The 14,994-nt window shown below is 43.5% G+C and overlaps 1 protein-coding gene across 1 annotated transcript; it reads left to right on the forward strand.

Annotated features, from left to right (window-relative positions):
* Positions 1 to 1,168: 1,168 nt before the first annotated feature.
* On the forward strand, positions 1,169 to 13,789 carry LOC149371886 (clathrin light chain-like). Its single transcript, XM_089566204.1, has 6 exons — positions 1,169 to 1,466; positions 1,961 to 1,995; positions 3,760 to 3,886; positions 4,989 to 5,100; positions 10,846 to 11,076; positions 13,039 to 13,789. The coding sequence occupies exons 1-5, from the start codon at positions 1,292 to 1,294 to the stop codon at positions 11,030 to 11,032; spliced, it is 636 nt and encodes a 211-aa protein (XP_089422330.1). The 5' UTR covers positions 1,169 to 1,291; the 3' UTR covers positions 11,033 to 11,076; positions 13,039 to 13,789.
* Positions 13,790 to 14,994: the final 1,205 nt, after the last annotated feature.

The raw sequence follows: 14,994 nt of genomic DNA on the forward strand, positions 1-14,994 counted from the left end.
CGTGGCGATGCTCGTGGTTTAGCTTAAGGTTTCATACATAGGGTTACAATTTGGGTATAGCCTTCTAGCTTTTCCAAAACGTGTTGTCTTAGGTATACAAAGCTTGTACAATCGTTATACAAGGCTATTAAAATCTCTATTTTTTCTTTTTCAATGGACACAATGTCTTGCTCTTTCTGTATAGCCATAAAGATGGCCCGGTGATCAGAGCAGTAGCAAGCAGCTGGCGCGCGAAGTAGCGCGCGGCCTCTTTTATGGCCGCCGCCGCCGCTCACGCGTTTTCGCAACGCCTTGCGAAATAACCTTCTCTTGCGACGGCGGCGGCGGCGGCGACCGCGCGGCAGCGGCGAGGGGTAAAACACACCGTGGGTAAAACGGTGGCGAGGAGAAGTGACGACACAGCGCGCGCCGCGGCGGCGCCGAGGTGTGGCTCACGCGACGCGCGGTGTTCACGAGCCTAGTGAAGCTTTTCGCTTCAGAAAAGGAGGCAGTGGCTTCCAGAGCGCTCACGGCGGACGAACGTGTTTAACGAGCGCTCCAGCGCGCTGCGCAACAATCTGTTTCTCGGGCAGGCGGACTTCGGCCTGCCCATGGCCCGCCGTTCACCGCTACGCTCCCGCACATACGCGGTTCCGACGTGAAGTGCAGCCGTTTTTTGTCACTGTGAATTCTAACCGTCAGATTATCTTTTATTTTGTTTTCCGGTTTGCACTCTGTGCTTGTTAAATTGAACTGTTCTGGCTTACGTCGCTTACGAAAGGCATTCGTCACACATGGAATGGCCAGTTCTCTGTGCATAGGGTGCCATGGAGCGAATATCGTTGCATCGTGTTACGAGCCTCTTTCTGCAGCTACTAGGTAATAGATTATAAAGACGCAAAGTATTACCGTTAGTGTGCAAAACAAACTAGGCTGTTTTTCGGCACATTACACGTGCGGCTGACTGTTGTAGGTCGACATCCTGCACTTGAACGAACAAAACCTGGACATTATAATTCACTGTGCAATATATTATATTGAACATTGAAACACTAATTATGTAATTTCGTAATTGAAACGCCAAAGATTTGGGCTCTCAAATCACAGCTTTTGTTTATCCGGAAAGATATCCGTACGTCTACGTAAGTACGTCCGTATTGTGGCGCCCCTAGTAGCCGGTTGCCGCTGTGGCGCTGCTGCTGACCGACATCTTGTTCTCGTCAAAACGTAACAGTTGTGGGTTTTTTATCGCGCTACGAGCTTACTGCAGTGCGATTGAACTGCTCCGCAGATTCCGCCCAGAACTCTAGCCATGGCCGATTTCGATCAGTTTGAAGCGAACTTCGACAATCCGCCAGTGACGGAAGAGGATCCGGCGGCCGAATTCCTCGCCCGGGAGCAGAATGTCCTGGCCGGCTTGGAGGATGACAACTTCGACGGTGTTCCCGTGCAGCAGCCCCAGCCACCACAGCAGCAGCCCACCCTCGGTGCGCTTTTTCCGGCATTATTGTTCTAGCTTTTTTGTTTCGAGCATATTTCATGCTGCCGAATAGTAGAAAGCCGGCGGACGTGTTTCGTGCTTTACTTTGGACTTTTCCGTAAAGTCGGAATCGCTCAAAAGCTGTGTCATCGCTTGCGTAGCGATTGGGGCGTTACTTGTGGCCTCGTAGGGGGCAGTTCATTTCGCCAGTTTGCTGGCGGTTCTTGTTTCGTTGGGGTTTTCCGCGAAATTGGGCAGTTCGTGGGACTAAGCTGTAACGGTTCAATAGCGTCGACAAATAGTTGTGCTGATAAGATCCTAGTACCGCGAGTACTACACGTCTCTAGCTTGGTACGCGTCTTTGGCCCTACTAGACGGCGTGTAAGATCACGTGCATTGGACTGTGTAGCTCCTTCGGTCAGAAATTATTGACCGACGATTATACCCGTTCTCGCTTCTTTTGAAGTAATATACCTTCTGTGCATTACACTTCTGCCGCAGACGGCCCCTTGGACGATGTCGCTGCGGAAGTGCAGGTGAGTTTTACCTTTTAGCCTCTTATGATGAGTTACTAGAAGCGCCGCTGAAATAACGTGGTAAAAAAAAAAAGCTTTGGACGTTAGCGTACGAGCTCCTGTGCAGCAGGCGCAGCCCTTGTGAGGCAAGTTCCTGGTGACGAATTAGACAAGTTCTGGAAGGCAGTGAGGTGTGTAATAGAAGGAACTTAGGCTTCACATTTTATTACTGAGGTTCAGCATCTGTCACTGATGAGTCACTAATTAGTAGAGGAAATTCTACACCTTCATAGTTCTACATTTGCCGTGCCTGCTGTTGCTCCAAACTAAACTAGTCCTTACAAGTCAGGACATTAGGGATAAATATAGCATTTCTGGGCAAGTGCATGATGGAATACTAATTTTTGTGGTGATTCTGAGATTGTCTAGCGTAGCTTCAGCCAAGTGTAGAATGCTTCAAAGAATTCTTTTATTGAAGCCTGTGGTCTTTGCGTGCAGCTTAGTATACTCTTATTTCAGTTGCCATTGTGTTGCAGCAGATGGTCCACCAAGATGCAGTAGTCAATCTGTACACAAGCTGGTTTTACACTAAATTCACTTTCATTTATTTGTGCAGCAAAAACAGCATTACATTTGCCTCAAATAGTGCACTGGAAGTTGTCTGACAGATGGTGGTTTTAGGCCAGATGGTTTTAGGCCAGATGGTTTTAGGCCAGATGGGTTTAGGCCAGATGGGTTTAGGCCAGATGGGTTTAGGCCAGATGGGTTTAGGCCAGATGGGTTTAGACCAGATGGTTTTAGACCAGATGGTTTTAGACCAGATGGGTTTAGACCAGATGGGTTTAGACCAGATGGTTTTAGACCAGATGGTTTTAGACCAGATGGTTTTAGACCAGATGGTTTTAGACAAGATGGTTTTAGGCTAGTGAGAGCAAAGGCGGTAGCAGCCTGCAAGTGTCACCTAGCTGAGTGGGAGGCCCTAGGGTGCAGCTACTAATGAGACACACGATGCACGGGATCACTTTTCGATTTATTCCCTTCCTTTTATTCTTTGGTTACATTTTGGCTAGACACTGCCTTATCAGGTGTACACTTTTATAGGATATGGCCACATCATCATCATTATCATCTTGTAAATCATTTGTTTGATGTGAATTCAAAGTGGCCGAGTGACTGCAAGTATTCCCTGTAGTGCACTTGTGCATTGAGGTTTAGAAAGGAAACAAGAAGTGGGGTGTTAGTGAACATGGACATAGAACGTAGATTTACATAGAACATAGATTGAGCAGTAAAGCACTGCTCAGTGGCCATACAAATTCTGTATTGTGCAGCTCTCATGGATTGAAGAAAACTCTCATTGTGAGGAAAGAAATTCTGGTAATGCCTGAATAAATCTTAACTGCATTCAAGGAACTGCAGCATTTTTCAATTAACTCCATTGGGTGCAAATAATAGTCTCATGCTTTGATGGCACCATTCGCCTTGGCTATTAAATCTTTGAGGTATTAGGCGACCTTTTTCCACTGCTCATGTCAGGCTGCACCCATTTTTCTTGTCAAGTAGCCGTTGATGCTATTCTCAACCTGCAGAATTATTTCAGAGCAAGACAAGCATATAATGGCAGACGTTCCATTGATGGGCAATACTGAAAGGAAATCCTGTGGTGTTATGGTTCTGCTCACCTATCTGAGTGCACAGCAGAACACCAACACCATTTTGTGCGCCAGCTCTGTTAAATTAGTCTCATGTTTTTGCAGTGTCAGATTCTGGTTGAATTTGTTGCAGATGAATGGGCCCTCCCAGCCACCAACTGTTGTCCCGGATACGTCACCACGACCAACTCCTGTTCGTGAGGAGCCGGAGAAGATCAAGAAATGGCGTGAAGAGCAGGCCAAAAGGCTCGAACAGAAAGGTTGGCTGTGCTTTGCTTTCAGTGTTTCTTGGGCAAAATTTCTAGCTAGCTAGTGTTTAGTTGTCTTTTTCTGACGGTTTGGGCTGTAGAGGAATCGGAACTTAAAAAGTGTTCCTTGAGGCTTGAGCATGTACACTCACGCAGTCACGCATGCAGACACACCACATGCTCACACAGAGACAGAGGACTGACTGGCAGGTAGTCCGGCGGACATGCTACTCCTTCGTCACGTACACGTGTTTGTAGGGTTTGCTTAAGGGGAGTTTTATATGTTGTGTAGTTTTTTTTTGTAATGTGGTAGCATATGATTGTATTCAAATCAGTATGTGTGTGTGATTAGAGAGGCGCTAAAGTAAGGGAATTAGGGGTTCACTAAATTAAAGGGAAAAGCAATTAAGATAGTAGCTGAATGCATATCTGTGAGGGGTGAGTGTACACAAACGACCGTATGCTTGTGTCGCTTGACATTGCCAGGTCGTGTGATCTGGTAACATTTGTAGAGCGCGTGATTGAGTAATATGATAATTAGATCCAAGTAGAGTCGGTGACGGGACCCATTAACTCTGTCATGTCTTACCCTTGAAGGCACAACTTAAGTGTCCCCCAAATATTTTAAAATTATGTTTGCAGTGTTTTAGTGCGAGAGCACTACTTCACTAGCAATCCCGAAAAAGTCAATGTCTCTCTGAAGCCTCTCAGATACGTGCAGAAATAAAATAAATGTTGCCGCGACTGGGTTGTGAACCAGCGGTGGCACAAACAGATCTGCTTCGCTGGCCACTGCGCGAGAGCATTATGCTATCGCCACAGTCTATCATCCTAATGTTAAACTGCAACACACTCTCGCGCTGTGCATTGCACATAATCGTCTTCATCAACTTCCTTCTGTGGCGCTAACAGATCCGATCAGCTTAACCTTGATCATAGCTTAACCAGAGTCTACTATCGTCGCCAAACGTGCCGACAACCCAGAAAAGCAAGACCATGAGCCAACCAGGCTAAACTCGTGCTTTCACACTTCTTCTCGGTTTAACTTTGTTAAAACCCTTACACTTTTTCTGTGTTACTTATGAAAGGGTGATGACTGGTCTGATTGCTTCAGATGCTGAAGAAGAGGAGAAGAAAGCTGAGCTTCGGGCAACGGCAAAGAAAGAGCTTGAGGAGTGGTATGCCCGGTACCACGAGCAGATTGAAAAATCCAAGCTGGCCAACAGGTAATATCTCAATAATCTGATCTTATTTTTCTGAAATTTGCATGTGCTTGAGTTTGCCCAGTTTGTTTCATCTGACTGGGGGCAAAATATTGAACACCTGTTTATACAGCTTTTCCTCTTTTATCAAACCTGTCTTTGAATTGAAGGACATGCCTCAGCTTAGTGAAACCTATTCATGACAGACTACTTCTGCTCTGATTTCAGTGCCAGTCACATCACTCACTGTACACTCGCTGTGTCACCCTTTTGGGGGTGCCTCTGTTAGTTTACTCATCGTGGCCTGGAACCACTTACGGGGAGCAGCATTTGCTGGCATGGTTGGCATTTCTATTTGTTAGAGTTCCTGTATGAAGTTTCGCTTTGCACAGGAGTAAAAGAATGGAAAAATTTGCTGATTTGCAGTGATGTGGCACAAGTTATGAACTTTTCTCACTCGCATTGCATGTTTGGAGCAGGCATGAAGGTTAGCAGTTGGGAGAAAGTGTAAAAGGTTTATGGGCGAAAGCTTGTTTTTCTGAAAGGCCTCATCTGGCTTCCATTAAAATTGGAAGAGGTGTTTATAAAATTGTGTTGAGGCATCGCATGCACCCCTACTGTTAAGGTTGCATCAGGGGAGTACAGTCAGGGACAAAAGTCTCCGGACCACGTGTTCCTCTAACAAAGCCGATAGCCCTGCTATTAGTCGGCGGCTGTAGACCACACTTGTGGAGGTAAAAGTTAAATTTTTTTTTCTTCCATTTCCACTAGTGCGGTCTCCAGCCGCTGTCTGATAGTAGAGCTATAAGCTTCGTTTGAGGAACGCGTGGTCCGGAGACTTTTGTCCCCGACTGTACATTTAGTGAGCTTTTGCTGTGCCGTAGTGGGCACCATAGCTTACTGTATGTTTGGTTTATTGGGCTTTAACGTCCCAAAGCGACTCGGGCTATGAGGGACATCGTAGTGAAGGCCTCTGGAAATTTCGACCACCTGGGGTTCTTTAACGTGCGCTGACATTGCACAGTACACGGGCCTCTAGAATTTCGGCTAAATCAAAATTCGGCCGCCGCAACCGGGATCGAACCCGCGTCTTTCAGGCTAGCAGCCGAGTGCCATAACCACTCAGCCACCGCAGCGGGGCCTTACTGTATTTATTGTTTTCTTTAGTGTTTCATTGCACTCTGTTGTAAGCCTCTGATTTCCAACTCTCCTAAATTGCTCGGGAGATTCCTAAATTTCAACCAACACTTCCCTGTTGTATGAATACCGTATTTTCCGGTGTATAAGACGCACCCTTGTATAAGACGCACCTGCCATATATGCAAGCTGTCACTGAAAAAGTTCATATATAAGACGCACCCGTGTATAAGACGCACCCCAATTTACCCAGTTAGGCTAGTGAGGCTTAATTAAACACGCTTGCGCGACTATCGCGAAATGCACCGTACCTGTGAGCAATTCTTAAGCAATGCTAAGTGATCGAAAAAGGCAACACTCACGCCATACCCGTCCACGTTTTAGCAAAAAAAGAAAGAAAAAACGATACAGCTCCCCATATGTCCATAACATTTTATTTCTACTTGAAACCTTCGAAGTCTTCTTCTTCAGATGCGCTATCAAAAGGTTTACCCATTTCTGGAAGCAACTCGGCTGAAACATGCACTACGTACACGGAGCAAAAAAAGTTGCAAAGGGTGACTAAAAAAGAACGCCGGCTGGTCTTGACAATGGCGAGAAGCGCGATTGTCACCATCTTTTGGCGCTTCTCATTACTTTTGCTTGGGGACTCCGAAACAGCCGCGCGTTTGTGATCCCGGAAGTCGTCATCCCCGCCGTTTCATGATAAAGATCACCTAGAATGTCGCGCATGGCGGTCCCGGTATTGAAGTATTAACCGTGTTACAACCGCGTTATTGGTATTGATTTTTTTTAGGTGAAGAAAGCTTGAGCAAGAACCGGAGTAATCGATGAACTCGCAAAAAAAAGATGAAAAATTTGCATATAAGACGCACTCTTGTATAGGACGCGCCAACAAGATTTTCGAAAAAAAGCCGCGTCTTATACACCGGAAAATACGGTATGCTTATTTTTTTCCCGAAATTGTCATCGACATTGTTCGGGGTAATTTTTTCTGAAGAAAAAAAAAATTAAGCTTGCTCTATGGACTATAGGTGAACCATATTTGTTATCTGGCCGAAGCAAATGTGACTGCAGCTGCTACACCCGCTGACAGATTTTTGGACTTTGAAAATTTAGACTTATTTGTGCTTTAATGACAAGCCACCAGCTTTCTCGAGCGGCTAATGCATATTTGCGACTAATTTTTTTTAGAGCAGGGAAGTCTGAAAGTTTGGTTTTTCGAAAAAAGCAGCATGTTTCTGGTGCTGACACCATGGTGTGGGAGCCGCAGTGTTAAATTGTCTCTTGGTTAAGTGCATTTCTATGAGCTTTTGTGGCTTGTTTTCGGGCTGTTTGCCAGTTACCCCTAGACGCTCGCTGCCGTTTTTACCTTGCATGACCTGAGGCTTGGAAAAAAAAAACGCACTGGAGGTCACAGAGGCATTAGTTGATTCTGCAGCCACCTCTTGTAAGAATTTTTTCAGGTAACTTACTGAGAGAAATTTGTGAAGTGAGAAAAGTCTTGTTTGGCAAGGTCACTCTTGAATTCGACAAGTTGAACCCCTGGAAACATGCAGTTCACATTCCCCCCCCCCCCCCCCCCTCTCTCATGATTTCTCGAATTTTGACATTGGCGGGCTGGCAGCTATGCTATTGTAAGCACGGTCATTTGACGTGTTACTTTTACCCTTCGCAGTTGGTCAGGTGCAAACATGGTGCCATTGCTCTGTTTATGCCTTAAAATTTAAATGACGACCTTGGTAAAAGGAAACGTGCAGTTATTTGCAATAAAATGCATTTGTGTTTTTTTAAACAGTTTGTCATCTAGATTTTTGGTGTGTATCAGGACTAATATGTTTCTCCGACTTAGGCACTTATTTATTTCTAGTGAATGTGATCAGTTTTCAAAATTTTTTCTCATGGCTGGGTCAATTGGCTTACACTTCATTTGCTGTCGTAGTTCCTCTATGGACTGTGGTACTCAGGCTTTGCTAGTGTGTTCCGTGTTGCTGGCTGCTGTAGCTGCTCTCTAGTGGTGTATAGTGCGTGTTTGGTCTGTCTTGGTGGTGTTCTTGTTCCTCTCACCTCTCATTGGTGCTGTTTTGATATGCAGTGCTCATTGTTAAACATGTTCATGTGCTTTTTTCTGTTTTTCTTTTTTTCCTGCTGTTCAGAGAAGTGTCCAAGTAAGTGTGCAAGCACTTTTTTAAAAAAAGGTTTTGGCTGGAGATGTCTTGCTGTTTTACTCTTAGTACTGTTATGTGGCTCTCTCTCTCTCAAAGCACTTTGCACTGTGTGTTGTCTGCTGTGGCTTTTTGTCTGCACCATTTCCTTCAGGAAGCCTGAGACAGTCTAACCTAGTTTCCGTAATATTAACATTAGTAACATTGATGTTAACATACTGTAGATGAATATTTGCATTTGAATTATTGCTTTTGTTTTCACTCCTAAATCCAGGTCAGGGTTGCAGTGTCCAAGTGCTTTGGCCTTCCTTGTAGTTGCAAGTGACTGGTTAATGCTTAATAGCTGATATTTGAAATTCAAAACTTTTATTCTTGTACAAATTGCCAATGGCATGGTGGTTGGTTAACCTCACATTGGCTGGGTGATTTTGTGGGGAGGTAAGCACTAAGCTTATAAATGGAATGTTCTATATTTCCTGATAGTGCGAGCAGTGTGGAAAGTTCTTATTGCCCTTGGCATTTTGCAAGTTTCATTTGTAGTGTATAGAAGTTGTAGGCAGTTCAAATAGTCACACAGAATTATCTTAGCATTGTAGTTGTTATTCTAATGTACTCTTTCAGGATTCCCCTGTTGGTGCAGTTTGTTATCAGGCTTCCTGGGCCAAACTTCTTTTGTTTAGCATGAAATTTTAAGTGACTTGTAGGGAACTGAGACTCTCATAAAAGTGTTCTGTTCAATGTTAGGTGGTCTTGATCAATTTTGGGGGTTAAATAATTTTGCATGTGATACATTATGGGTCTTTCTTTGTACAGGGTGTAGGTAATAGCTCAGCGAAGGAGGAGGCCCTTGTATGACTGCAGCACTGTTGGCATATTCAGTGGAAAATCACTGGGGCCAGAAGACGTGTTGTCTTGAAACAATATGCAGGTTCCTGTAGGTGCGCATTGCTGCTACTGACATGCCAGCATAGCTATATTTATGATTAACAGGAATTTACTCATTGAACGTCACAAGCTGGCGAGCGGCCTGGCCTCCTTTTATTTTTCCCTCTAGGAGCATTCAAAAACTAAGGTCAGCATAGTTGCAGCTACAGGATGGCCTTCACAAATTTTCTTCAGGCTTGTCTGTAAACCTTTGTTTATTAAGCCTATTGGAGCTAACTGAATGAGTCATATTTCATTGAAAATGATAGGTTAGAGGTAGCCACATCTTAGTAATCAGCTGGTTCATTGTATGCATTATCTCCTTGCAGTCTTCTTGCCCGTTTGGCGACTGTCGTTTTTTCACTAGACACATCAGCACGAAGTATTTCAATCTTCAAATTAGTCTTGCGATGGGATTTGTCGTACAGTTAGCGTGCTGTCTTGCGCTGTTGGCTTGTTAAGTACAGATAGGGCACGTGTGGTCCAAGCATGTTTAGACATTCCTCCGGTGCATGGTGTCCTGATTCCCGAGTGCCTCTTGGGCACAAACCACCAGTAAGTGGTATTGATTACTGTAGTAGCTTGTTTGGAAAGCTTTTTTCATGAAATGGTAATAACTGTCCTTTTCATCACAAAAAATCTTGATGGTGAATCTCGGTGATTTTTTTTTTCTTTAGCGACTAGCGCAGCACAAATGCATTGGGTTCTGCATGCTTTTCAAGGGCAGCTGTTCTAACAAAGAGATATAAATGCTTGAGAATTTGACCAATGGTAGTTCTGAGGTTTTTAAAGCCTTGTTTCCTTTTTTTAGTCGTACTTAATGTAATGTAATTCTGGATTTCATCAGTTTATAGCTACAGAAACATACTTGTAAAACGGGTAGAATGCTTAACAATTTAGTGCTTTTGTAATGCAGAAATGGGCGCTGTGGGTATAATATAGACAAGTAAAAATGGAATGTGTGCTATAAATTTTCATTTGAGCATAGCCATACAACTTTCTTAAATCTTTGCATTTGCAGGAATGTCATATTGAACAAAGGATTGCTGCCAGGCTAGGGCAGGCACTCTACTCGCTGATCATAGAGATAGCTATCAGACAGCAGGGCAGGGCATAACTGCTTATATTCCAACTTCTATCCTCACATGCATTTGTCCCCAGCAGCGGGCATCATTGGGTAAAGCGGCGAAAGTGGTTCTGGTGTTCAGTTATTATACCGAGCACCATTAGAGTGCCAAGGGTGCTACACGTTGCACGTGCTACTTAGATGCACTTGCTATAACAACTCTTTTGCCTGCTGGTTGCCTCCAAGACTGCGGAAGTGGGGAAGTGTGTTGCAGGATAGGCAACCATTGGAACCAATCCTCAGGGGGCATTGAAGTTGGCACCTGGTCTGCAGTTGGCTTCAAGGTGTTATCGCTGCTGTCTGTTTCTTGTTCATGCTTCATGGGCCAAGAGGAAGAACTCTTACTGAGCATGGGCATTTCCCTGTCTTTGTCTGTGCCCTCTGGGCTTCATGGCTTGTAATACTGTGGACTTGCAGGAATGCCGAGAAAGAGTGGGTGTGTGAAAGGGACTCGCCGGCGCCCAAGGGCCAGGAGTGGGAGGCCATTGCGAAGCTGTGCGATTTCAACCCCAAGGCTGCACGCAACAGCAAGGATGTGTCACGCATGCGCTCCATCATTCTACAACTGAAGCAGTCCCCACCGCAAACCAACAAGTCACCCTGAGCGGTGGTGCTCCTCATCAGCCTGCCCCCTCATCAGCTGTAAAGGTGGGTGGGTACTTACCATTGCTACATGTCATGAGGGAACCTGTGGCATGTATGCAAGAACTTTTTTTCTGAATGGCTCTTATGCAAACCCTCTAACAAATTGAGTTTGGGAAGAGCACAGAGGGCAAATTGAAGTTGACCTTTGTCTATAGATTACCACATTCCGATGACAAAAAATGGTGCTTTTACTAAAAATGGTGCTCAATAGAGACGGACAGAATTGAAACCACCTGCAGCAAGAGTTCCAGAAATGTTATTCGCTCAAGACGATTACTACTTCGAGATTTCGAATATCAAACATTCGGACTGAACCGAATATTGAATGCTTTACTTTTCAACCGAATATTCAAAATTATCGAAATTTTCACATGCCTAACAAACATCAATGTACCCGCAAGAGTCCAGCAGTTTTTAGCGAAAACAAAAATTGTGTGGAATTGTCCCTATAAGTTGTAAGACCTTAATTTTGTTTTTAAATTAGAAACATGGTTCAAACAGCAACCATTGTCATTTTGATATCTCAAATAGGACTAATATTAAAGGGCAACTCCACTGTTTTTTGTTACCCCAATGGATTTTTCTGAAACTGTAAGGGTAAGTTTTCTCTGCAGTTTTCTGGTCATTTGTGCCAAGCCGGGTGACACCCATCTTGTTTTGGTTTCGTGGCCTCAAGTGGGGAAATTCGATTTTATATGGTCAACTGTGCATGTGTGACGTCACATTTTGGCACGCTGGTCGGTATTTGCTCTTGAGTTTGCTGAAACACAGTTTTGCACTTGTGTTTAGTCACTTCAGGCAATTAGTGACCCGTGCTGTTGCTTACAATCTCCAGTTCAGCCAATCAAAGCGCATACAATAAGTTTTGGGACAGTATCCGTGACTTTGAAACCCAATTTCTGTTCCTGTCTTCTGGTTTCTGCTGTTTTAAAATACTTTTACTGGGTCTTTTGAAATATGGATTTTGTACTGGAGAGAGGGTACTCTGAAGAAGGCGATGTGATTGTCAACTCAATATTTTAAAAAACCTCAGGAGTTGCCCTTTAAGGCTCCTTCTTGTATTCATTGTCAGTATCATATGTCAAAATTTATTAAGAAGTAATCCGTTTATCAGTGCTGTGTTCAGCGGTAAGCTAATATGATAGAGAACAAGCATTTCGCACAAAAAAGATGGATTTTTTTGGTTATTTTTGTACTGACGTTGAAAATGACTTTTGGATATTGTATTCGAAGAGGAAAACTAGTTAGAAAACACGAAAAAATGTGATTGTCTCACATAATCACTGTCACCGTAATCGACAGCTAAGACTTTGCTCCCTTTCATATTGGAGGGACCTGTAAAGTGCTTCCTCGGCCAAAGATGCTTTTATACAGTGACTAGTTTGTGACACTTCGGGCCATTGTATTGAATTGAGACTCAAAGGAAGATATGCGTAAGGTTTGGTTGGTTATTGCGTGATCTAATTCCATGTTCACTTGTACATCATACTGGATGTGCACACAGCTTAAAAACTTCTGGGGGATCGTTTTTATTGTTCGTGCTTCTTGTGCACAATTTTAATTATTAGAATTTCCTCATTGTACCAGTTATCAAAAACTAAACTTTGAGACCTTGTTGTTTCCTGTGGCCACTTTGCAGAAGCTAGCAGGTTGATGCACCTTCTAGGAGAGGCAAATAAAAACTCACCGTTAGTCATCATTAAAATGAGAAGCTAAAACAAAAAATGCATTTCAGCACTTCTAACTTGCCTGTCTGTCTTAAATCTGACTTAAATCTGTGCATTTGTTTTTGTTACTGCAATATTTTAGCTAATTTTGTTGCCGGGTGCTACTGCAGTTATGAACCATCCCAGAATCTGTCACTTGTGTACAGTTTATATTACTGCCTACAGGTGTTGCAACAAGCAGTTCTCAAATTTTTCACACCAGCTGAAGAGAACGCTCTTTGTGCCTTTTGCTTTTCAGAGGTGAAACTGTATGAAAACCTGCTACTCCACGGTGGACCAGTGGGAAAACTTCGGATACTGCCTGCAATAGCCACATATGGAGACTCTTGTAGAGATGCTCTTTGCCCATGGTTGTCTTGCTTTTTTTTATTCAACAGACTGGAAACCAGATTGTAACTTTTGTGTTTTGCCATTTCCCTTGACAAGCAGATTTTCTTTTCAACCATGAATGATGTGCACTTTGTTATGAGTAGAATTTTAGTTTTTTGTGCATTATTGCTAAGGAAAGACTGCACTATAGCCCTGACAATGACATGCCTAAACTATTAGTCGTGTACCACAGCAGAGCAGAGTCATCGCAGTACTGGAAGCATTGCTATGTGTAAATGCTATGCGTATCCTATCGGCAATTTTTTATTAGTGTGTCAAGAGAACTTCACTGCAATCTTGGAAATGTCACTCCTGTTGATTGCTGTAAAAAAAAAGGGGGGAACAGGCTGCTTAAACCAGCCTTTTGTTACACAGGGTTGCATCGTTTTGTAACCTATTTGTGCTGATCACCTCAAGAGGGAACGGTATATTTGTTTACACCTTGTTAATTAAGCCAGCTGGGGCCCTGTGCTGTGTAAGTCTTTCAGACACTTAGTGCGTCCTTGCTTTGCACTGTGCATTTGGTGTTAGTGCGGCAGCAGCTGTGAGCAGTGATTGCGAGTGATTGTACTATTTATGACTCAGTTCTTAAATAAACGAGAACATTTCATATTGCGAAACATGTTACGAGATGACTTTATTAGAGGGTGGTTATGATCGTGATTAATGCCTCTAATTTTCTGCTCTCAAAAATTTTAAATTCCTTGAAGCGAGAACAAAGAATCTGCAGTGTTCCTTGGGAAGCCTCCCACGCGTTAACACATGCAACATTTTGCGCAGAAGCCGCGCCCTTCACCTCAATGGCCCAAGGTTGTTGAGAAGTTGGCTTTTCCTCGTAGTTACCAGGCTAGTGGTTGAGCTCGCTGTGGGTATCTTTAAGAACAGCAAAAAAAAAAAATCTCTCTGTATCTAGTTTGGTTCCAAATATATTGTATGGTGCTTTCTGAAGCACATGAATAATGAAAGACAAAAGAACTCTTATATTTGTGCAAATACGGTAATATCGCTTTCGATGCTGGTATTGAATTGTGGGTGGGTGTGTTCCTGCAGTGCTTGACACCCTAGCTTTCTTGAGCAGATGGGGAAGCAAGCATGTGAAGGCACTCGCAGAACTTTGTTACCAGGTCCCAAGTTTCAAAACAATTTAGACGAGTCAATTGATCTCATTCCCATCATTCTGTTATCCATGCTGATGTTTGCAAACACAATATCATTGAAAATAGTGTGTGTAGCTGCTAACACACAATTCCACGAAAAATGTTAAAAACCATAATTTTTTTGTTCAATCGTGGGAAGCCACGAGGCCTTAATCATGAAACCAGCTGCTTTAGTCTTTTGTGCTGCTATGAAAAGTGCAACCAAATTAAGACTTTGTTTAGCGATACTCATAGCAGCTGCAGTGTGAAATGCCGCTCATTGCCTTTGTATCACTTAAGCACTTGAGCACCACAAATTGTTCAAAGCTAAGCGTTATGCCAATAGCAAATCACAGCCATAATGCTGTTTGCTCCAGGATGTGTGCTTGCAGCAACCTGCACGAACACATATTGCAGGAATATCTAGCACTACAAGAAGAATGTGTGAACTATACAGAATTTTAAACAGCAAATTATGTCGGAAGCACGGCAGTGCAAGAAAACTGGGAAAATATAGTAAGACTGCCAAACTACATCCATTTTTACTGCCGAATGTTATGCAGTCTCTGTAGTGGTAGGCAGAATAATAAATGAGTGTTGAAAACAGCATAATCTACAAGGATTCGCTTAGCCTGCTGATGTCACTACATTCGAGCAATGCAGCCAAACCCTTAGTAGGAAGCATAATA

The sequence above is a fragment of the Amblyomma mixtum genome, chromosome 1 (assembly GCF_055824585.1).
Source record: "Amblyomma mixtum isolate Tamu chromosome 1, ASM5582458v1, whole genome shotgun sequence".
Taxonomy (NCBI): domain Eukaryota; kingdom Metazoa; phylum Arthropoda; class Arachnida; order Ixodida; family Ixodidae; genus Amblyomma; species Amblyomma mixtum.

Bases quoted from the DNA above. Each gene is read 5' to 3' on its own strand.
- LOC149371886 (XM_089566204.1), top strand. From the start codon at position 1,292: ATGGCCGATTTCGATCAGTTTGAAGCGAACTTCGACAATCCGCCAGTG. The intron at 3,887-4,988 runs GTTGGCTGTGCT...TGATTGCTTCAG, and splicing joins CAAAAGGCTCGAACAGAAAG to ATGCTGAAGAAGAGGAGAAG. The intron at 5,101-10,845 runs GTAATATCTCAA...GTGGACTTGCAG, and splicing joins AAATCCAAGCTGGCCAACAG to GAATGCCGAGAAAGAGTGGG.